The following is a 23,132-nucleotide window of genomic DNA, read 5'->3' on the forward strand; positions in this document are numbered from 1 at the left end:
TGCAGCCCGCGCCTTCCCTCCTGACAGTTTCCTACCACGGCCAGAGGGGTCCTCTAAAATGACGGCTTGGACCTTATTCCACTGCAAGCAGAGCAAAATCCCACCCCCCTCCCGAGTCGCCACCAACCGCTCTGCTTCACCTCCACGCCCCTCAGACACGCAGGCACTGGCACGTGACGTTTCCACCAGAACACGACTCGGCGCATAGCTGGCACTCAGTAAACACTGCTGAACATCCTAAGAAATGAAAAGCCCCCAACGTGCCGGACAGATGTTATCATCTGCGTTCTGTGGATGGGAATCAGGGAAGCACTGCCACCCCCCGGGGCCTGGATGATGACGAACGCTGTGTTTAAGCCGGAACTGTTCAGGAAGCGTATGCTAACTTGATCGCAGGAGACCCGTTACACTGTTGCTGTTCAAAACTCAGAGCTTTGGAACCACGTCCTCTGGTCCTTAGGGTCCCCGGCCCACCGCTGCTCGTCCTCCCCTGTGGGAAGCCTCCATCCCTCTCCTCCACCTGCGGCCACTCTCATTATTGATCGATGCTGGGAGGGGGCTGGCGGGACACCACCGTCGAGCTGGGGCTGCCCAAGGGACAGCCAAAGGGGCCCAGCTGTTGTGGAGCTCAGTGGGAGGACTTTCTGCATATGCAGTTATTAATGACTTTATTTATGTACCAATATTTAGTACCGCTTGCAATTAAGCAGATCTGCTTTCAAAATGACTAATTAGAACACTCACGCTGGCAGGGAGAACGCACAGCGTTCCAGCAGAAGTTGGCCCTGCCAGAGACGAGCCCAGGCGCTGGATCTCAGGGAGCGGCCATGGCTCCCAGCCCCCGGAGGACCCTGGCAGTGGGGAGTGAGTGGGGCAGAGGTGGGGGGAGGGAGGGAGAAGGGCAGGAAAGGCGCAGTACTCCAGCCAGGAGCCTTCATTTGTACGATGCTTGTTAACTGTGTTCTCTGGCCTGACATTTGCTGCTACCTGGAAGCCAACAGAAAGGTATGGGGCTGCCTTATCCCAGGCTGACATTTTGGGGAGAGCCCACGGAGGGAGCCTGTACGGTGGTGCAGAAACCCAGATCAGTATAGGTTGGTGAGTAAAACTGTTATTAATCACCGACGGGCATCTGTCCTCACAGCAGCGTCACTGATTTCCACCCAGTAAGAGGCAAGGCTTTCTCTCTCATATTTTTCACTGAGTGACCAATTTTGGTCAGAATAGGTGCTCGTAGTAAAGGTGGCGGAAAGCCCTAGTTCCTGGGGGCATCGTTACCAAGCCTGGCGCAAGCCCCAGCATCCCAGGGGGTCTGAGAACTGGCGTCCCTCGCAGGAGCCTGAATCCGCCTTCACCTACCTGACCCACAACTCATGTTCCTCTTCTGTGCCAGGCACTGAGCCAGAGTTGAGGACACGGAGACCAAGATGGCCCAGAGGCTAACCCTGACCTTGACCCCAAGGTCCTCCAGGTAGGTGACATGGACATGGAAACAGACAACCACACTGCCCAGAGACCCGGGGAACAAGGCCCAGCCGGGGAGGCCTCCTGGAGGAGGTGGCTCAAGGCTGAGGGGAGGTGGGTCCCCTGGGCCGAGCAAGCCCATGGAGGCAAGAAGTGCGTGGTGGATACAAGGAGCCTCGGGACTGGCCCGTCCTGGTCCCCGGGGGCTGGCCTCTCACCCCTCACTTCCACTGCTCTCTGCTCAAGGTCACCCACCAGAGGCCGCCCTGACCCACCTGCCTTAAAATGCAGCCCATCACTCCCCACCTCCCAGCCCTGCTGGACATTCCAATCCCCACGGACCTGCTTCTCTCCTGAGTGCCTGTCCCCCCGCTAGGACAGGGGAGCCTGGGGGACAGCACAGAACCTGATACCCCGTGGGAACCCCAAACACAGCCTGGATGAACAAGTGAGGAATAAAGAGCTTCAAATCCACCTGCAGCCCACGGGGCCGAGCCGCAGGGCTCCGCCAGGACCCTGGGGAGGGGAAGCCCATGGGGACGACGCCTCCACCCTGTGCGGAGGCAGGGCTGCCCCGTGCAGGCGAGGGGGCACTGCTTAGTATCAAGAGAAGCCGAAAATCAGGCTTTATGTGAAATCTCCTGATCTGTAAATGTTTCCAACTAATTCAGATTTTAAATTTATATCTCTGTAGGTTGGGTGTGGTCTTGGGAGCCCAATTTGCCAACTCAGAAGGTAAGGAGAGCAAAGGAGGGAAGAGGGGTTTTCACAGCAGAAGGGATGCAGTCTGATTTGCATATGGAAAGATCAGCCCAACCAGATATAGTGGACACTGTGGTGGCTGCCAAGGTCCCCCCTTGGGACGAGGCCCTCGTGCCACTCCTGCCAGGGCTGCCGGCTGCCAATGGCTCTCAGCTGAGTCCCTTTCGGGGAGCCACCTTTGGCCAAGGACATGGCTCCCTCCCCCAGGGGCAACCACATCCAACGTCTGGTCCATGCAGAGGGACAAAGGCCACCTCCCGGCCTCTATTAGGGACATCTCTGCAGGGTCATCCCAGCTCCAGAGCTCCTGGCGCATCGCTGTGGGAAGTCACTGATGGGATTATGTCCCCCGCTGCCCTCTGCTCCCCTCCCTCCGTGACCACCTGCACTGCAGTAACTGGTGGATGTGTGTCTGTCCCCGGGCTCCTGGGGCAGCCAGCTCTGTTCCCTTCATAATCCATGGTGCTCCAGGCTCCAAGCCTTGTCAGGTGTGGCCCTGGCTGCTGCGTCTGGGCAGGTCAGCTGGGAGCCAGCACAAAAGAGCCCTACTCTGGGGCTCTGTGGATGTGTAAAGTATCTGTCCCATTTTTTCTTAGGCAACTTTCGTAAATCATCGCATTTCCTATCTGGGGAAATCGGCAGCTCCTATGACAGCACGAAGCCGCTTTGCACTCCCTGCTGTAAACTCAGGTGACGGGAACGAGGGTCTCTTCCTGTGGCTGTAAAATCGGGTCTGGAGCAGGCCAGCCCCTCCATGTGCTGGGTGTCAAGGGTGATGAGCACCCAGACCTGAACCCCAAGTACCCTGGGCCCTCAATCGCATAAGCAGTCAATGATAAATAACAGCAATAATCATCACAGTGGCCAGTTTATATGGACCACAACCTACAGGCCAGCGCCTCACCCTCAACAATCTTCTGAGGTCCAAATAGTAAACGTATTTCACTGATGAGGAAACTGAGGCACACAGTGGTTAACAAAAGCACTCAAGGCCACAGTTGGTCCCGGAAGCCGGCGGGTCTGGCTGCGGGGAACAGCCCATGCTCTGAGTCACGAAGCCAGTCCAGAAAGCCCACTCCAGCCCACCCGCCCATGGGCCACAAGAGCACGTGGGAGCAGGCCTTCCAGAGCTCACGGGGGTGGGCACCAGGCCCTCCTGACACTTGGCAACCACTACGTCCTCCCTCCACGCCGGCAGGGTGGGCTCATTCACCCCCCCATCACAGATGAGGAAACCGAGGCGCTGAGAGGAGTCGGGAACAGGCCTCCTGGTCCCCGGCATCTCCCAGGGTCTCCTCTGGACGTCCCGGCAGAGAAATGGAAGGAGAGACCCCACCCCCAGCTCAGTGGGGACAAAAGAGACCCTTCCCTCTAGGCACAGGTGGCCCAAGGAACAGGGAAGCCAAGGAGAAGGAGGCAGGGCGTCTCCCCCACAGAGGGGAGGCTGTGGGTTGGACCCCTCCTCCATCCAGTGTACAGACACATCTGGAGCACACAGATGACCCCACAGGGTCCCCAGCCCCCGAATGCCCACCTAAGAGAGGAGGCAGAGCCCAAGTCCCCGCAGCATCGCCACAGTGCCACAGCAGTGAAACCAGCTGGGCCTGCAGAGGGGCCGGAGGAAGCACCAGGAAGGCTTCCCAGAGGAGGTGACATCTGAGCTCAGTCACTGACCAGCAGGCAGCGGGGCAGACCAGGAACCTCCAAAGAGCTGTAAAGCCAGGAGGGGCAAGAGGAGCGCCATGAGGAGGTGAGAATGCCCTCCACGGGCGTGGGCGTGCAGACTCGGCCCCACTGCAAGCACGCAGCTGGTGCTGCCTTTCAGAGAACAATCCCTCGCTGCTGGGGTAGATGCGCCCTGTGAGCAGTGGCTCCACTCCCGGCTGTGCATCCACCCGAGGGAAATGCTCACATGGGCCCCTGGGTGCCACGCAGGAGGATGCCGCTCACCAAGCATCCCCTGCAGCAGAGGCAGCCTGGGTGTCCGTCCCGCAGGAGTGGGTGGTGGGGTGCAGCGGACGCCCACTCCCCAGCCCCAGAGGATTCTGATCAGGGAGAAGCGACCAGCTGGGTGCACAAGCAAGGACACTGAAGTGCCTCAGGGCCGGTTGCCGGCAGCAGAGGGCTGCTCTCAGGGGAACCTGCGAAGCGGGGGGAGAGCAGGGGCTCACGGGGGTCTGCGCGGCCTGATCCACGGGGTCTAGATAGTGGATGCACCAGAGGTGTCCTGCCTTGGGGCGGGACCAACAGTTTTTGTGGCCCCATCGTGGGTCACTGGAGCCCAGAGGGGGCTGTGAGGTCTGGGGGGCTCCCCGGGTGAGGACCCCATCACCCAAGGCATCTCTCCGGAGAAGGCCAGCCGCACCCCCATGGCAGTGGCTGGTGGCAAAGGGATGTATCCACAGGAACCCTGTGTGCTGTGCACACAGAGGAAGGACACAGAGAGACAGGGGCCCCGAAAGGCAGAGGAGGGTGGCCATGATTCTTGGGGGGGACCAGGAGGGACTCGGGGCCGGGGAAATGGACGGGCAGAGCCGGAGAGAGGCCTTGGCTGGTAGCGGTGATAAATGCACCAGGCCAGCCCGGGTGTCATGAACTCACCTCCCCAGCCCTGCACGGAGGCCAGAAAAGGAGAGGGAGGCTGTGCGCTGTGCACCGTGCAGCAGGGGGGACCACCTGCCCCCGGCAGCGGGGTCACGGACCCCGAGAAGCTCCCAAACCAAACAGCAGCCCTGAGTCTGGAGCTGCGAGAGCTCTCAGAAGCGGAGTTAATAACCGGAGCGGCGGAGGGCCGTTCATCACTGTCAGCCTGGGCGCAGGGCCAGGCGGCCGAGGGCACCCACTCCACATGAAGAGATGGGACACCCTCTGCGGGGGGCAGACCGGGCCCGGGGTGGTGCAGATGAGGTCGGGCTGCCCAGAACCAGCAGGGAAGGGAGAGAACACCCAGCCACACGCCACCGGTCACTCATGAGTACTTCCCGAGGGCCCACTGTGTGCTGGCCATGGGGGTTTCAAGACAGAGCTGACAGAAGGAACCGGCCCTCGTGCAGCCCACGCGCTGGGGGCAGCAGGTGACGAGCAAACGCCCAGGACGTGCTGAACAGGGGTGCGCTGAGAAGGAGAGCAGGGCGGAGGAAAGGGCTTGGTGGGGGGCGCTGGCATCTCAGGGGCCCCCCGAGAGGATGAGAGGAGGCCGGCCACATGCCTCTCGGGCTCAGAGCCGGCACACGGGGATGAGGGGGTCGTGCGGCCACCCTGCAATCAGCCCTCTCTTCCCCCGCGTCCTCTGCACAACACAGACACCAACACCTACCTTGGCCGGTTACGTGGAGGCAGCGCTCCTGTGTCTAAAGTCTCTGGCACATCAGTATACGATCCCCTGAAGCACTGCCGCTTCCGGGGAGACACCCAAAAGGATGGGAAGCAGGGTCTCAGAGACATTTGCACACCCACGTTCACGACAGCATTATTCACAGTAGCCGAGAGGAGGAAGCAACCCCAGTGTCCCCGACGGATGGATGGGTAGGCAAAGCGTGGTCCATCCATACAATGGAATATCATTCAGCCTTAAAATCAAAGGCAATTATGACACCTGCTGCAACATGAATGAACCTTGAGGACGTTAGGCTCAGTGAAATAAGCCCGTCACAAACGACGTCTACTGTATGATCCCACTTATATGAGGGCCCTAGAGTCAGATTCGTAGCGACAGAAAGTAGAATGGTAGGTGCCAGGGGCTGGGGGAAGGGGAGGGGAGTTAGTGCTTAACGGGCACAGAGTTTCAGTTTGGGAAGAAGAAAAGGTTCTGGAGATGAGGGTGATGGTTTCACAAGAGTGTGGATGTACTTCCTGCCACTGAATTATACACTTAAACATGGTTAAAATGGTATATTTTATGTTATGTACATTTACCACAATTTTTGAAAATAAGATAAACAAACCTCCTTGGGAAAAAAAAAGTACTTCCATACACAGTAGGTGCTCAAGTAATACCTGTTTCCTGCCAGCCTCCTCCTCACCCTAAGGACAGAGAAACAACTGCCCAGAGCAGGGGCACAGGGCCTGGGGCCGAGTTCTCAGCCTGAGAGCCAGGGCTGGACGAGGAGGCCTGCAGCCCAGCCCTTCCCTGCACTCGGTCCTCGCCCCTGAACTGCCAGCCAGGGAGGCCGCGTGCAAGAGGCCAGCGCAACGCAGCCTTTGAGCAGGATCCCTGAGATCAGAAGGTCTGCTGGAGTGGATATGAATAGCCCAAAGCTCCCAGTCTCGGCTGCTGAGCCAGCGTCGCGGGCCTGACGGCCAAGGGGACCCAGCAAGCCTGGCTCCAAACTCACCTTCAGGGAGCGGCCGCCCCGCAGGCCCTGCAGCAGAGCCACATCCTCGCCGGCTCTCCAGGCCTCAAGTTCAGGCCCTGTGCTCCACCCCCATCTTGTTGCCTGTCACAGTTTCTCTTTCCAAACTCAAACTGGTTTTTAAACCAAAGCAGAATCATCAGCAGGCCCGTCCCCTGGTTTGCTGGGTAAGGACTCAAGGAACCAAGGGACAGGGGGGCACAGCTGGGGGGGGGCACACCTGGATGTGGACACCTGGGGTGTGGGGGGAGGGGAAGAGCCGGAAGCAAACTGTAAGAACACGCCCCCTGGTCTGTGACCCCAGTCTGGGGCCCAGTCTTGCTTTCACACGATCCCCATGATGAAATCTCATCAGTCTCAAAATCAACCTGCAGATACAGCACCTTCAAAACACGTGGCAGAGGCATTTTCCGACGGGTACACAGCACACCCTTCTCTTCCCCATCTCCCTCCCAACAGATCTGCATCCCCCTGGAGGGCGCGGACCGTGGCCGCTCTGCTCCAGGATCCCCCAGCCGCAGGCTGGCACTTACGAGGCTTGGGAAGTGCTAGTTACCAACGGATAAATGACGAATCTATGGCTAATTCAACACACGGGGGAGAGGAGCGGGTCAGATACAAGCAGCTGCCTGCAGTCTCTCAGTCTGTCTCTCTGTCTCCCCCTCTGTCTCTGCCTCTTCTCCCACCACCCCAGGCAGTGCCCTGTCATCAGACACCCACCATCCCCTGAGGGTCATCTCTCCACCTCTGTATCTCACACTGTGTGAAGTAACTGGCCCTCATCTGCTGAGTGATTACAAAGTCAGCAACTACCCCAACACTAGGGTCCTGGGGGGACCCACCTCCACCCCCACTGGCTCCAACGCTGAGGCCTCGGGCTCCCAGAGATGTGGTCAAACATCTTCAAATCACAGCCGTAAAACCACGCTCTTTGTAACCTTAGGACTGACTAAGAGGGATCAAAAGTAAATACAGTTGGCCTTGGAACAACACAAGTTGTTGTCCGGGGTCCTTCTCATTAAACCAGGGGCTCAGGGCGCCCCAACTGGGTGCACAGAGAGGCCCCCACCAGCTTGCAGGCGGGGGAGGGCGCGGTCTGCTTCAATCAAATGAAAGCAAAGGAGAGCCGTTCAGGGAGAAAAACTGTGAGCTCTGGCTGAAGCTGTCACCTTGAGAGGCACCAAAAGCCAACCCCTCCCTAGAGGGACATGGCAGAACCAGGATGTGGAGCCCCTGAGGGCAGCGCGAGAGGGGTGCGCACTCACCCGGGGCTCGCTGTACCCCCCCCCGACAACTGCCCTCGCCCCCTGCACGGGGCGGGGGGAGGCCGAGGGGCATCTGCTTCCCTGCACCCCTACCCTCCCAACCCCACACACGTCCTCACGTAAGGAGGCGCATAAATGTCTGCTGAACGGGACCTGGAGTGAAGCTCAGTGGAGAGATAGAAGACCCACCTCTGCAACGTAAACGGCCCACGCAGAGGCGGCAGCTGATGTGTGGACAAAACAGAAGCCGCCTTTCCCACCCCCTGCTCTCCTCCCGCTGAGGGGGACAGGACTTTTGGCATCTGGTGAATGAAAATCTGGGAAAATGGTGATGAATCAGCTCCCCCCCACTCCACAAGCCACCCTCACCCTCAGGGACCAGAGTCAGCAGGTTTCTTAATAAGAAGCCCATGCCCCATGGATGCCGGTCCTACTCGGCCACTGTCCTCTCCTCCTGGCCTGGGGCTTTCAGGTTTCTGGGGGACGAGAGAGAAGGGGCTGACTGAGTCCTACCCATAGGGAAGGGGCCTTTGCATGCCTTGTCCAGACCACTGCTAGCAGGACCACCCCCGCCAGAGGCCACGGAAACATGGGGGAGGCCAGCTCCCATCACCACCACGGCCCAGCCATGGGCAGAGCCGCAGAGCTCAGCCAGCCATGTCTCAGGACCACAGACACAGAGCAGAACGTAAAGAACACAGGTTTGGGAGTCACCCAGGCCCGGTCATGTCCGGCCCTGCCACTTACTAGCTGTGCAACCCCCAGCAAGGCACATCACCACTCTGAGCCTCACTTTCCTCATCTGTAAAGTGGGGCCACACAGGGAGCACACAGCAGGTGCTCAATAAATGCCTACTTCAGCCCATCTCACAGTGGAGACCCCCGTACCAGGAAAGCAACTGCCTCAAGAAGAAAAGCAGTGAAAAGCCGGCTGCAGGTAAAGACACCGGCCACTAGGCTTCTGATGAGCCTTCCCTGCCCGAAGAGAGTGTGGGCGCACATCCGCGCAATAACCGTATCTGTATATATTTATTAATCACGTGCAGGCACAACTGCACTAATGTCATTCGTGTCGCAAAAGAATCCAAGAAAAGACAGTGAAGGGTGAATTTAAGGATCAATGGAAACAGAAGTCCCCACATTTTTCCCTGCACCTCAAAGGATGGTATCATTTGCCCCCAGGGGTGCACACACTCCATTTCGCAGACCCTGGCCTTGCGCACGTGACAACAGTGGGCTGATCTTAAACATCTCGTCTTTAATATAAGCAGTTTGCCTCCTAACGGAAGCGTGATCTGGTGCTGCCTGCCAGATGAGCCTAGAGGCAAGCACCCCAGCAGAGCACAGTCAAAGTAAGTCGGATGGGAGGCCCCAGGGGGCCCAGGGCTACAGCACAGATAAAAGAAAAGGCTCAAAACCACAGAAAGTTCCAAGACGGGAGCCGGCCCCTACCGGACACGTGGGGTTTCTAGAGGCAGGAATGGAGGCGTGGGAAGGGTGTCTAAGGCAGAGCGACCAGCATGACCAAAGGCACGGAGTGTGAAAACTGCACAGTGCCACCGGCCGCCCCACCCGGGGCAGGTTTCTGAGCAAGAAGGAGCCTTCAGGGAAACGCCGCGTCTGTGCCAAGATGCCCCGGGAAGGGGAGAAACAGAGAGAAGGGAGGAGGGACACGCATCTCTGGCAAGCAGGGGCTCCGCGCGCTCCAACCCCATCCCCCCCACCGTGCACGAGCCACCAGCCATGTGATGGCTCTGCCCCCGCAGGCAGGAGCTAGTCTGTGGGATCCCCCAACCCCTCGGAACAGCTTCCCCCCACGCAGGAGTGACGCCGCTCGGAGCACCCAAGATGCCGGGGGAGGGGGCGGGAAGGAGGGCGCCGCGTTCTTAATTACTGCAGTTATCAAAAACGCATTAGCGGCGATGATTTCCTCCAGACCCCGTTCCCTTCCCTGGATGTTTTGACTGCTTCGCCATATGGCAGGAGTTAAAAATACAGCTCAGAGTGAGGGGGCTGCAGGCGGAGTGGGCCGGCTACCTCAGCAGTGGGGTGCGGATCGGGTCCGGCGGGGCCTGGGAAGCACGCTGAGCCGAGGTGCCCAGCTCCTGGTGGCCTGTGGCAGGACAGCGCCCTTCAGACACACAGCACCGCAGAGGGAGACCCACCAGGGGCAGGACAGGCTGTCACCCGCCACGCAGAGAGAGGAGCAACCCTCCAGCAGCCTTAAGAGGTGGAAGTGACAGCACAAGGCCTGGGCACCCCGAAGGTGGGGCGTGAAGACAGCTGCAAATCCTTGCTTCTCCTCCCACTGAGGGTGCAGTCCAAGCCCCTCCCCTGGAACCTGGCCTTCGGATCTGCTTGACCAACAGCATGTGGCAGAAGTGACCTTGTGGTACTCCCAAGGTCAAGCCACGAGAAGCCTCACATCTCCCACCAGGCCTTGGAACACTGGTTCTGGGATCCCTGAGATGCCACGTGCAGATACTCTGGTCCACAGGGCCAGCCTTCCAGGTGTCTCCACAAGTCCCCTGATACGTGAGTTAAGGTGTTTTGGACCCTCCAGACTAGTCCATCCACTATGTGAATACCACTGAGTAACTTCCACTAATAACACAGGGAACAGAAGACACAACCAGCCAAGCCCTGCCAAGCCCTGCCCTACAGAATCTGAGCTATGATAACAGGGGGCTTGTTTTCAGCCTCTAGATTTTAGAATAATTTGTTACTTGGCCACAGATAACTAGAACATTCATTCATTCACTCACTCACTCATTCATTCACACAACACATCTTCATTAAAACCTACCCTGAGACAGGGCCCCCTACAAAAACAGCAGAGACCAATAATTCATTCTCCCTGTCCCCAGGGGAGCTTCTGGGCTGGTTCCTCAGAGCCCACCCAGTTTGTCTGGGTCCACACCCACGTACCCATCTCCCAGTTTGGCAGCTTTCTCTCCCAGGCCCGTCACTTCTGGGCTCACTGTCAACACTCCCCTGTCCAGTGCCGGCCCCTGCCTTCATTCTCTCTGGGTGAGGAGAGATACACGGGATGGTCTGCCTCTCCAACAGGTTTTATTTTACTCTAAAAGGTCCCCTAGATACTAAAAGAAACAAGAGAATGAAAATGGTGCACTAAATATCTATCACAAAGGAAGGTAGTAAGGGAGAAGTAGAGGAGGAAAAAAAGACAGAAAACAATAAAGTTGGGACTTTCCTAGTGGTGCAGTGGTTAAGAATCCGCCTGCCAGTGCAGGGGACACAGGTTCAAGCCCTGGTCCGGGAATATCCCACATGCCACGGAGCAACTAAGCCCGTGCGCCACAACTACTGAAGCCCATGCGCCACAACTACTGAAGCCCATACACCTAGAGCCTGTGCTCCACAACAAGAGAAGCCACCGCAATGGGAAGCCTGCACACCGCAACAAAGAGTAGCCCCCGCTCGCCGCAACTAGAGAAAGCCCACGCGCAGCAACGAAGACCCAACGCAGTCAAAAATAAATAAGTAAGAATAAATTTATTTTAAAAAATAGGAAAAAGAAAATAATAAAGTTGCAGGTGTAAATCCTACCTTATCAACAATTATATTAAATGTATGTAGGTTAAACACTAATCAAAAGGCAGAGACTAGCAAAATGGATTTAAAAAAAACATGTAATCCAACCATATGGTGTCTACAAGAGACTCACTTTTGATTTAAGACACAAATAGGTTGAAACTAAAAGGATAGAAAGAGATATTCCATGCAAACAGTAACCAAAAGAGAACTAGAGTGGCTATACTCCTACCAGACAAAGTAGACTTTATGACAAAAAGCTACTAAAGACAAGGAAGGATACCGTATTACAATAAAAGGGTCAACCCATCAAGAAGACATAATAATTGTAAACATATATGTACCAAACAACAGAACCCCAAAGTACACAAAGCAAAAACTACAGAAATGGAGAAACAGACAATTCAACAATAACAGTTGGAGACGTCAATACCCCACTTTCAAGAATGGTAGAACAACTGGGCAGAAGATCAACGAGGCAACAGAAGATACGAACAACACTGGAACCAACTAGATCTAACAGACACCTGCAGAACACTCCACCCAACAGCAGCAGAACACGCATTCTTCGCAGGTGCATGCAACATTCTCCAGGACACACCATATCTTAGACTTTACAGCGAGGCTCAATACATTACAAAGGAACATATCACAGAGAGCGTGTTCTCTGAAAACAGTGGACTGGAATTTAAAGGGTCCCCTAAAATGTCTAGATGACAGCTCTCATGGGGATGTGCTTGGCTCATCATTGCCCAAACCATGACTTTCCCCCCTCCTTACCTCCTTACCTGGCTCGCAACAGGTGCCGGGGAGGATGCAGGTCAGCCTCTGGGTGGGAACTGAATGGGGTGGTCAGGGGGACCCCCAACATCCCTTTCAGGTGGAGGATTTTTACCCACCTGGAAGTTTGAGGACTGCTGAGCCGGGGGACAGTAAAGCGTCTAAGAAGTCTCGACAGAGCTGTGCGTAGGCAGTGGGTTGCCAGGGTAGGGTGGGGGACGCTCCAGAAGCCTCTGCTTTGCTGTAGGGAGCCCTCGTTCTAGTTTAATAGCATTAAGTCCCCACGACTTTAATACACGTGAAGAGGCTGTGACTGAGGCCACAGGGATTGTGACGGCACACCTTACAAAGGGCTGGATTCAAAATCGGCTACATTAGATGTGCAGAAGCTGGGTGGATAGTAGAGAAACAAATGCCAAAACCCAAGTCATCTGATTCTAAATCCCGTGACTTTTCTCTAACATCAAATTTCTTCTCGTCTTAGAAAGAGGGAACAACAGTGATTAAAGTTAGCAAGAATGAGGAGTACTCTGCACGGACACATATTAAGGATTTAATGCTCACAACCCCGCTCGGAGGAAGGTGATGCTTTATAACCCCATTTTATAGGGGAGGCACAGCCAGGACATGGCAGAGGGAGTGGCCTGACCCCAAGTGCGTGTCCTGACTATTGCTCTGTCCACATACTGCATGGGTACCCCGACCAGGAGCTGTCTATAACCCCAAGCCACGCCCCACTCACTCACCAGTCCAAGAAACACTGCAGAGACAAAGGCCAACACCTGGATCCTTTCCTTCTGCTAAAGCAACGATCTCTCCCTCCCATCTGGACAGGCAGTTGTTGGGGGTAAGACAGGACGGGGCTCATTCCTTCCATCCAAAACCCACGTGCTCCTGCTTGCCCCCAGCACCCCAGAGTCCTGCAGCGTCTCCTGCAGCCCCTGCCCGCTGGTCCCCGCCTCCCCCCAGAGCCAGGTGTCCCGCCCACACCTAAGTGCCTCCCCTGAGCAGCACCCTCCAGGGACTCCTGTCTCCTCCCAATGTCCCTCGTGGCCTCCCCAGCCTGCTGGCCCTGCCCAGCCCCACCTGTGGGTCCCCTCTCCCTCCTCTCCTTTGCTGTCCCCTCGGTCACTCTGCTGCAGACACGCCAGCCTCCTCGCTGTGAATGGACCACGCCAGGCATACTCCCCTCTCAGGCAACCCCAAAGGGAGACCCATTCGCTACTGTCCCCACCAGAGACACTGACGCCAGAGCCCCAAGAGGTTCCTTCCATGTGCCAAGGGAAGCAGGAAGAGCTGGGCCTCCAGACCAGGGCCCCGGGCGGGGTCTTACCCCTGGCTGACCACACGGGCCACCTGCCCGTTGATGTTCAACTTCAGGCTGTCAGGGACCCCCTCAGTCTGTCCCCAGATCTCATCCACACATGTGCTCAGCCCTGTAAGGGTCCCTGGAGGCTGCCCTAGTACCACTGGACAAGGGCTGAGGACTTGTCACTCAAGCACCGAGGCCATCCGGGAGGACAGTGGGGTTTCATGGGCACCTCATGCCAGCCTTGCCCCGCTGGACACTTCACAGGCACGACCTACCTGGACAGCCCCGCCAGAGCCGCCACCCAGAACATCCTCCGTGGAAGCCCCGCCTTCTGGCTACAGTGAGCCCTAGTCCCTGCGGTTCAGAGGCAAGGGCCAGGCCCAGGAGCCTTGAGGCTCCACAATGTCTGACACTCTACGTGCTGAGAAAACAGGCCATTGAAGCCAACAAGATGGGGGGGCAGAGCCAGGAGAGGGGCACAAACACCAGTCCTCCCATTCCACCAAGCGCCCAGTGTGCCCTGAGGGACTCACACGCACAGCAAGGCCTGGGGTTGCCTCACCAGCAGGCCAGCAGACGCACACGTGCCTGGGGTGGGGAAATGGGCCAATTCAAAGAGAACTGCCCGACTGGCTGGTGCCTGACAGCTGCACGTGTCACCTCCTGCCCACCACCACCACCCCGCTGGCGGGGGCCACCGCCATCATTTTTGCCAAAAGGGGACTCAGGCTCCTGGTGGTAAAATAACTTCCCCAAGGTGACCACAGTGAGGGAGAGGCCAAACCCAACACACAAAGGGAAAAGCCAGGGCTGTCCCCGGGTAGGCAGTGGTGCTGGGGGCAGTTTTGGTCCCTGGAACCAAAAGCCTGGGTGAGCTGACCACGCACATCCTGAAACGGCCCCAAACGTCTCTCCAAACACGGACATCACGCAGCGAACAGCTGTGGAGCCACAGTGCAGTGGCAAATTGCACGGGCTCTGGAAGCAGACAGACCTGGGTGCAAATCCGGCTCTGTCGCTGGGTAACCGTGGGCAACTGCTTACCCTCTCTGAGCCTCAGTGTTCACATCTGCAAAATGGGATGGCGGCAGTGCACACATGTCACAGGGTTGGGGCATCCGCAGAGATCCCAAGGAGAAGGTGGTCGGCACGCGGCACCAGGAACGGCTTGGTTATTTCCGTGGTTTAACTATAATTGAAGCGCTCTAAGTCTAGGTGCCCAGAACACAGGATTTCTGTCCTGTTCCTTTGTGAATCTTGTCTCCTCCAGGGAAAGCTAAGCATTTCACATCGAGGCTCAAACAGAGCACAGCTTGGTTTGGGGGTGAGCCAGGCTTGTTCACCACCTCACCCCCCCAACCCCACAAGGCTGAAGGCTGGGTTCTGAGCAAGCGCCCTGGGCTGTCCATGCCCGTCTGGGCCTCGTGTGGCCCACCGTCCCCGCTCCCAGGCCTGGCAAAACCACCGACAGCACCTCCCTACCTGAAACACGCCATGCGCCCCCCTCCCCGCCTTGGTGCTCCCACGCGTGCGGTTCCAGACGCCCTCCCGGATGGCCAGGCACGTAATAAACAAATGCTGCACAACCTTCACTATGGCATCTGGGGGGTGTTCTGCCTGGTACAGTTCTTTCAACTCTTCCATAGGTTTGAAAATGTTCATAAGAAAATGCTAGGGAAAAACAATCCTTAAGGGTGCTGTCAATACCCTATTCCTCCCCCGAGCCAGTGTTCACCGCATCCTGCAGTGCCAGGCACCCCGCAATCCCTCCACCTGGACCTCCTGGAACAGGGCCACCTCCCCATCTTACATGGGCACTGGCCTCTGGGCACCCGGGGCAAAGCCTGCCTTACTTGGACGGTCCTCCTGCTGGGAGGGGGCTGAGGCTGACGGGGTCCTGCAGACCCAAGCAGGACTTAGCTGCTCAGGTGTCATCACGGAGGGTCCCCACGAGGCTGGGGGAGGCATTTGAAAAACTCCAGGCTGCAGCTCCCTACTCAATAAAAGATAAGCGCTTAGCATTTGTCATAACTGGTCTGGCATCTCCCGCCAACAGGTCAGGCCCCTGGAGGGGCAGGATTCAGATGCCAAAGGCCTCGCTGTCTCGGGATTCCTAGCCAGGCCGTCACCCTGTGAAGCTTGGTTCGCAGTCGGGGCAATTTCCACTGCAGCCTGGCCTGCGTCTACACGGGGTAGGGGGTGGTAACTTGGAGGCCCCCTGAATTTCCAGGCCCCGGGCACGGCCCTGGGCTGCCTCGTGGCCTCGTCTGTAGCTGCCGCTCCATTTCAGTGAGGTCCATTTATGCCCCTCCTTCCAGTTCCTGGCCAGCGCCCGGCCGGGCGGCTTGTTTTTTCTGCTGCTCTGTGGCAGTTACACGGATGACACCTTGACAAGCTCAGAACGGTGCCCTCCCCAAGTCGGGCAAAGCATGGCTCTTTCTTACAGAAACAGAAAGCCAAGAACAAAAAGGAGATCAGCTGTCAAAATAATGTCATCGACAGAGGAGCTGACGAACAGCCACCCAGCTGACCAAAACTGCTGATGGCCCCAAACTCCCAAATCCGGGCCTCTTCGTCCCGGAGCCCAAACGCTCCCAGGGCACAGCCCCGAGGTCTCTGCAGGCACAGAGGCCCGAACCCGGACAGCGGAGGCGAAAGGAGAGCAGGTCTCCACTTCACACACCGCGCTGCCCCATCTGTCTCAACCTGAGCTAAATAAAGATGCATTCCACGATCTAGCCTCCAGGTTGTAAAAGAATCAGCTGCCTAGTTGTCAGATGGCTGGGAGAGAGCTTCAGGGAAGCAGCTCCTTGGCCTTCTGCGGACTCTACCATCTGCTGGAGAAAGAACGGCTTGCCCCGCTCCCTCGGACTTGAACACACTTCATCCAGCAGGGACCAGGCCCCGCCAACACGCTGCAGCCTGTTGCCCGCTGGGGGACGTCCTCCCCAGCGCTGGCCACTCAGCTCTATCTCAACTGGGAGAACAAGAGAATCACTGAACGAGAACGTGAACACGGTATCTCCCTCTGCCACTCACAGATCACAAAAGCCCGCTCAGCCTCTCTTGGCCCCCGCTCTCTGCTCCGAGGGGAAGAGGAAATGGAACAGAAGCGGCCAGGACCTCAGACCCCGTGGCCCGGGCCTGGGGCTCCGCGGCGGTTCTGAAGGTGAACGCGCTTTCAGAGGCTCCTGGCCAGGACCCGCCCCAGGACAGCAGCTCGTGTCCCTGGTCCGGCCACACCCTCATCACTGGCCACCCTCGAGCTTCCCCCCCAGCTGATGCACCCCCGTCATGGTTAATGTCAGCACAGACCAGAGGAGCGCTTGTTTGGAAAGTCAACAGAGACTGAATGCCACTGGAAACCTCCCCCAGAGTGAGTCACCAGCTTGGAGCTTCAGAAAGACGTCCTCTCCAGTGATGTGACAGCATTCAAGGGCTGGAGGGGACGAGAGCACGAGAGAGGCAGCTCCACAGGCCTCTCTAACCTCTTCGGGCCAATGTTTACTTCTGCCGGGAAACCCTGGAGGAGCAGAGGCTGGGAGGGAGCGCCTCTTTCCATCCTGGTCCCCTCCGCACAGCGACCTCAGGTGATGCCGAGGACCCGGCCTCGGTGACAAGGGCCCACAAGGCAGGACAAGGACCACACGTGCTGGGCTTCCTCCAGCACTGGAGGCTGGGAGTCCCGCAGGATCCCGGGAGGTCTGATCACTGGGCAGCACGTAGGGCAGGTGGGAGACGGGTGAGAGCAGAGGGCCTGGAACCAGACACCCGAGCCCCAGTCCCGGCTCCACCACTGGCCAGGTGAGAGGGCTGGAGCCGGTCGTAGGACCTCTCTGAGATTCAGTCTCCACATCCGTAAAATGGGAGAGGCAACCGTTCCTGCCGCGTGGGAGAGCTGGGACCATGAAATGAGCTGGTAAATGCAAAGACCTGGAGCAGTGCCGGGCACACAGGGCGCCCTCACGGATGGAGCCGGGACACACGCACCTGCCTCCTGTGCATCCGGCTCTGGGTGCTCCCTGGTACCAGCTGTATCTGCTAAAGCCCAGGCTGCCTTTCTAATGGAAAACACAGGGGTCCTAATCAATCCCCCGTGCCTTCAGCCACTCAACAACACCTGCTGAGCACCTAGCATGTGCCCGAATCCCTAGAGGGATGGGGGGGGGCAGTTCGAGAAACATCATTAGAGCGTAGCTAACTGAACACTGGATGTGAATTCTGATGTCAGAAATGAAACAGTTCAATACCCAGTGTAACCAAAGGCATCCTATTTCTTTCCTTGTTATAACCCTGTTTTCCCCAGAGCTGAGAAACTCATGATGACATCCTTCAGCTGTGGTCAAAAGAGGACTTCCTGAGAAAGGGTTTAAAGGTCTCCGGGCTTAAGGGTTTCCCCCACGCCCAGGAACCCTCCTGAGGACTGCCTGGAGGAGGTGGTACAGAGACTGCTGCAGCCCCAATGTGAGCCTGTCCCATGGCATCTATCTGTACATCCCCCAGCAGGACACTGTGCCTGCCGGGCATGCAGGGGCACCCTGTCCAGTGGCCAGGGGGCCAGGGGCTCCTGACTCAGGCTGGAGCAGCAGGAGGCTGTTTAGGAAAGGGGAAGCCAGGCCTGGCCTAGCCTGCATGCTCGCCAGACCCTCACCCACAGGGGCCCCTGTCTGCAGGCGGGGGTGCCTGGGAGATGGTGGGCGCACCAGCACTGGGGAAAGTGGAGCGGAGCGCCCCAGCAGGAAGTAATCCCAATGGTGCCGGCTCCGGCTCGAACTGCCTGTCGCCTTGGGACGCCCACACACAGAGGTTCTAGTCTCGACTGCAGGGGGCCAACCCCTGCCCCAGCCCAGCTTCTGGGCCATCTCCTCCAGGCTGTCACGCCCCCAACTCCACATCCTCTGCGTGGACGCTGGGGCCCCCGGAGGTCTCACCCAGCTTCTCAGGAAGTGCACTCGCCTCCTACCTGTGCTCAGTTGGCCCCCGCCCCCAAATGAGAACCTGCCCGACAAGGGAAGAATGTGCATTAAGCACCTACTGCGTACTGTTTCCTCCACTCCCGTTATCTTCACTTAATCCTCAGAAAGAGCATGGGAGACAGCTATGCTCATCCCCATTTCCGTGCATTAGACGCCCCGAGGCTAAGAGAGGTGACTTGTCCCACAGCCTCTGGGGCCAGCGCAGAGCCAGCCCTGGGGCCCATCCACCTGCCCACGTCCCCTTCCCCATGCGGGGCTGTGTATTCCCTGCCTGGCTTCCCCACTCTCCCTTTTGGGTCTCCAGCACATCACTAATGGTTGCACATACAGTAGGTGCTTAATAAAAGCTGGTTGCTCTCAGGGGGTTAGTTACCCCATGCTCCTTAGGCATAAATCATTTTCTCCATGGATGGGCAGGGGCCCCCCAAATCCAGCTCACTCCCCTCACACTGCAGGGGCCGGAAACCCACGGATGTGACCCAGCGGCCCCATGCAGGGGCCCTGTGGAAGGCGGGTGGTTCCAGCAACCTCCCTGCCCAAAGACAGGGCAGACGCGGAGCAGGGCCATTGGGCCTGGAGCGCTGTCTTGAGGGGGACCCCCAGTTCTGTTCAATACACTGGAGCCTCCCAGCCCCACTCCTCACTCCTCTCGTGTGGCCCTAAAGCCGCAGCACCTCCACTTCCAGGAGCTTGTTAGAAACACAGCCCGCCCCAGACCCACTGATCAGAACCTGCGTTTCAGCACGATCCCCAGGCACCTGTGTGCACCTGCAAGTTTGAGAAGCTCCCGTCCACCTAGAACGTGGGCCAAGGCCTGTGTTGCCACCGTTTCTCTGGAAAGGGATACTATCATAGGCTCTGAAGCCAGGCTGACAGAGCTGGGGACTCAGGAAACAAGTCCTGTCTCAGCACCCCAAGCTCCCTCCAAGGCTGCCACCCAGACCAGCACTGGGGGAGTCCCCACACAGACCTCTCAGCATCTTCCCACCGATACCTGGTCACCAGAGGCGACTGTGAAGGGAAAGAAGGAATCCATCCCCAGGACGGTGCTGTGAGGCACCTGCCAACAGTGCGTGTCCCTGTCCCCTAGGAAAGCGGGGCGTGTGTCCCAGCCCTGGTGCATTGCCTCCCCGAGCGACTGACGACTTCACTGGGCCCCTGGCTCTTCCTTAAGTCCTTGCTGGGGGGTGAGGGCTCAGGCTCTGCAACTAGCACCAGATGACCGCTGAAGAGACCAAGTGACAAAGGGGTCTTGGAGACACCAGAGAGCCGGGGGCCGGGGGCAGAGCTATGGAGGCGGGGGGGGGGGGGCTGTGCTTTCTCTCAGTGCCGCCAGCTAGGAGCGATTCCATGCCTCCCTTCCAGCATAAACAGAGTGCTGAAGTGTGCCAATGCCCTGCCACCACAGAGCCACCAGGCTCACCCACGCCCTGACCCCACCCTACAACGCTCCTCTTCCAGGGCCCCCCAGAGCCCAGAAGCACCGCCCAGAACCATGCAAGAAGCAGGGCGGTAGCCCTGCACACACAGCCCGCACAGCCCGGCCTGGGGCAGGGGGGACACGGGGTCTCCGGTGACCAGAGGGCCAGATAACCATACCTGGAGTCCTGGGAATCAGGAGCCCCTCCCCCGCAGGATTTTAGAGTCAGGGTTAACTCCTCCCCCATCACTTCTGCCCACCCCCAGCCTCCCCGGAAACGTGACCTGAAGCTGCGGACCACCACCACTCCACCCTCGCAACACACACACACACACACAAACACACACACGGTTTCTCCTCACCACTCCACCCCCCCCAACACACACACTCACACACACACACACTCTCTCTCTCTTCTGCCTCGCCGAGATGGGCGCCAGGACTTCTGCGGAGCCGGGCCGCGTACGCGACTTCGGACCCCACGGGAGGCAAACGCGCGGCCAGGACGCTCTGTCCAGCGCGGCCGGGCAGTCCCGCCCCATCCCGTCCCCTGCTTAATCCTCGCTCCGACATAACCCCGGTAATCCCGGGGCGAGGCGGGTGGGGTATTAACCCAGAGCCGCGAAGGAAGAGACCGAGGAGTCCAGAGGGAGGAGGGCCCAGCGCGTCCCGGGCTGGAGGCAGCACAGAGTCCCTTCAGGAGGGGTGCGACCCGCAAGTGACCCAGGCCCGCTCGAGGGCGGGATCTGCGCCTGACGCGGCCCCAGCACTCCGGGTCTAGAGTCTCCGAGTCAGGAGTTCTGGTCCGGCCACCCAAAGCCCCAGGGCTGCGCCGGGACGGCCCCCTGTGGCGAGGCCGACCCCACATCCAAGCTCCCGAGCTCCTGGGTCGCTGGAGCCCGAGTCCCAAGCCGGCCGGCCACGGAGAGCCGGGCGGGCGGGAGCGCCGGGCAGCGCCCCGGAGCCCCTTTCCCTGGGAGCTCGGTCCCGCCGAGCCCGAGCCCCAGGTCGGGCCGCGACCCCGCCGGGGGTACCCCGGCCCCCCCCAGTCGACACCCTCCACGCCCGGCCCCGAGGGGAGCGGGGCCCCCCAAGAAGTTGGCGCGCCCCCGACACGCTCGCCGCCCCCGGTCCCCACTTACTTGTCGCGGCGGCCTCCGAGCTCCGGGATGGCGCCGAGCGGCTGCGGGCCGGGGCCGGGGTCGGGGCGGCGGGCGCACGCGGCCAGGTGCCGCCGGTGCCGCTCCAGCAGGCCGGCGTTCTCGCGGCTCAGCCGCGCCACTTGGCGCTCCAGCTCCTCGATGCGCCGCCGCCGCCGCGCCAGCAGCTCCTGCTGCGCCGCGACGATCCGGGTCAGCTCCTGCAGGTACTCGGCCGCCTGGCCGGGGGGCTCGGCGGCGCTAGCCATGGTACCCGCCTCAGGCGCGCGGGCGGCGGGGCGGCGGCGGCGCGGCCATGGCTGCGCGGCGGTGACGGCGGCTCCGCGCGGCGCGGCGCGGGGCTCGGCCCGGGGGGCGCGGCGCGCGGGGCCGACGCGGCCCCGCCTTGGCGCCCTGCTCCCGCCTCCGCCCGCGCCCGCCCCCGGCGCCTCCACGCCGCCCGCGGCCCCGCGGACGCGCCGGGCCGGACAGTGCGTGGAGCTGCGGCCGCCGCGGGCGGGCGAGGAGTTTACAAAGTGCCGGCTGCGGCGCTAGGGGAGCGGGAGCCGGAACCTGGCGGCCGGCGCGGGAGGAGCGGGCGGGAGGGGCGGGCGGCGGCGGCGGAGGGAGGGCGCCGCCTGCCGGCCCCGCGCCCCACGCCCCGCGCCCGCTTCTGCCGCCGGGGTGCGACTCGCGCCTCTGCATAGCCGCCTGGGCCGCTCTGATGTACAAATTTCACAAAGTAGGAATTCGGCAAAACAGACCTTCCTACTACGTATTGTCAGCCGACGACTGAGCTGTGAATAGGAAAATAAGGAACTCATAAGTACTTTGACATTTTTTCTAAGTCTGATAAAACGCGCGGTTCATTTTGTTACAAGCAAGACAAGTTTCCTAGACTGATCCTTTCCTAGACTGTTCTAGGCGGTTGGCGGCACTGAGGCCTCCACGATGTGGATGTGGACCAGCCACCAAGGCCCAGGCAGGCACCTTCCACTCACACCCAGGGTCTGGTGTGATGGGCCTGCAGGCCAAAGACCCACTTCAAAAATGGCACGGAGACTTTAAGCAGTTTATTTAGCCCCTGAGCCTCAGGTTCCCCAGCAATAGTATTTTCTATTTCTTGACTTTTTAAAACCTTTATCATTTTCATAGTCTAAATTTCCTTAGGGCTAAACATTATTTTTCTATCTTCTTGAAGAGTTCGGTTATTTCCATAGTTTCTTATTTTATAGCAAATGCATTTAAGGCTATAAATTTACCTCTGGGTAAAGCTTTAGCTACATCTCATAAGTTTCTAAAACTTTATAATAATGTACATTTTGATGATACAGTGTCTCTTTGTTAAGGCTGGCATCACACTGGCTTTGATGAAACTTAGTATCCTATACCTATGTTTGTTGATAGCCCTTTATCTCCAGGAGAGGATAAGCCCTGCATGGAGAGACTCTGGACCCTCCAGGGCCCTAAGGCCTCCTTGGGTGGCCCCTGGGCATGGCCTATGGAGAGGGAGAGAATGGCAGTGGGGCTATTCAGAGGTCCTCAAATTCACCAAGCACTTTCACTAGGCTACTTGTGATGTTCTAGAAATTAATATTATTTTTATAAATCCTGTTATTATTTTGTGAAGGGCACAATTATATTACATCCTGCTTGTGTGTGTCAACTGTGTTTATCATTTCAGTTTATACATTGAAAATATACCAAAATCTTTGCAATCCTGTTTTAATATTTCCTCATTTTATAAAGACAACAGGAGACTTCCCAAAAGGGATATGGCCTCGGCTTCTCTTGACTTATTTGGGAGACCTGACCCTGGGGTCACACATGGGGTCTCTGCCAGTTTGGGAATGAAGGAAATTCAGATCTAAATCCTGGGGCATGTGAGTGAAGATTGTGGGGGGAGAAGATGATTGGGGGGAGGAGTAGCTTCCCCCTCCCCCCACCCCAACCCCATTTGCCTGTCCCCCACCCTCACCCTGCAACCCGGTTCCAGCAGTTCCGGGTTGAAGCTGACCTCACATTTCCATCTCCACGCTGCCTCTCCCCCAAGCCCCCAGATGCAGTGAGCTGATTGACACCACCCCCCGAATGAAAGACTAGACTC

General features: G+C 58.5%; 1 protein-coding gene across 5 annotated transcripts in view; it reads right to left on the reverse strand.

Moving 5' to 3' along the window:
- The window catches only part of IQSEC1 (IQ motif and Sec7 domain ArfGEF 1), a 330,236-nt gene extending 308,907 nt beyond the window's left edge, over positions 1-21,329 (reverse strand). For 2 of the 5 annotated variants that reach the window (XM_060307269.1, XM_060307268.2), the window contains exon 1: positions 21,029-21,328. In XM_060307269.1, the coding sequence (XP_060163252.1) occupies positions 21,029-21,294 (266 nt within the window). In that variant the 5' untranslated portion in view covers positions 21,295-21,328. Of the gene's footprint in view, positions 1-21,028 lie in introns of all 5 variants that reach the window. The other 3 variants (XM_060307272.1, XM_060307273.1, XM_060307267.1) reach the window with 2 other exon arrangements.
- Positions 21,330-23,132: the final 1,803 nt, after the last annotated feature.

This window comes from Globicephala melas, chromosome 11 (assembly GCF_963455315.2).
Source record: "Globicephala melas chromosome 11, mGloMel1.2, whole genome shotgun sequence".
NCBI classification, from domain to species: domain Eukaryota; kingdom Metazoa; phylum Chordata; class Mammalia; order Artiodactyla; family Delphinidae; genus Globicephala; species Globicephala melas.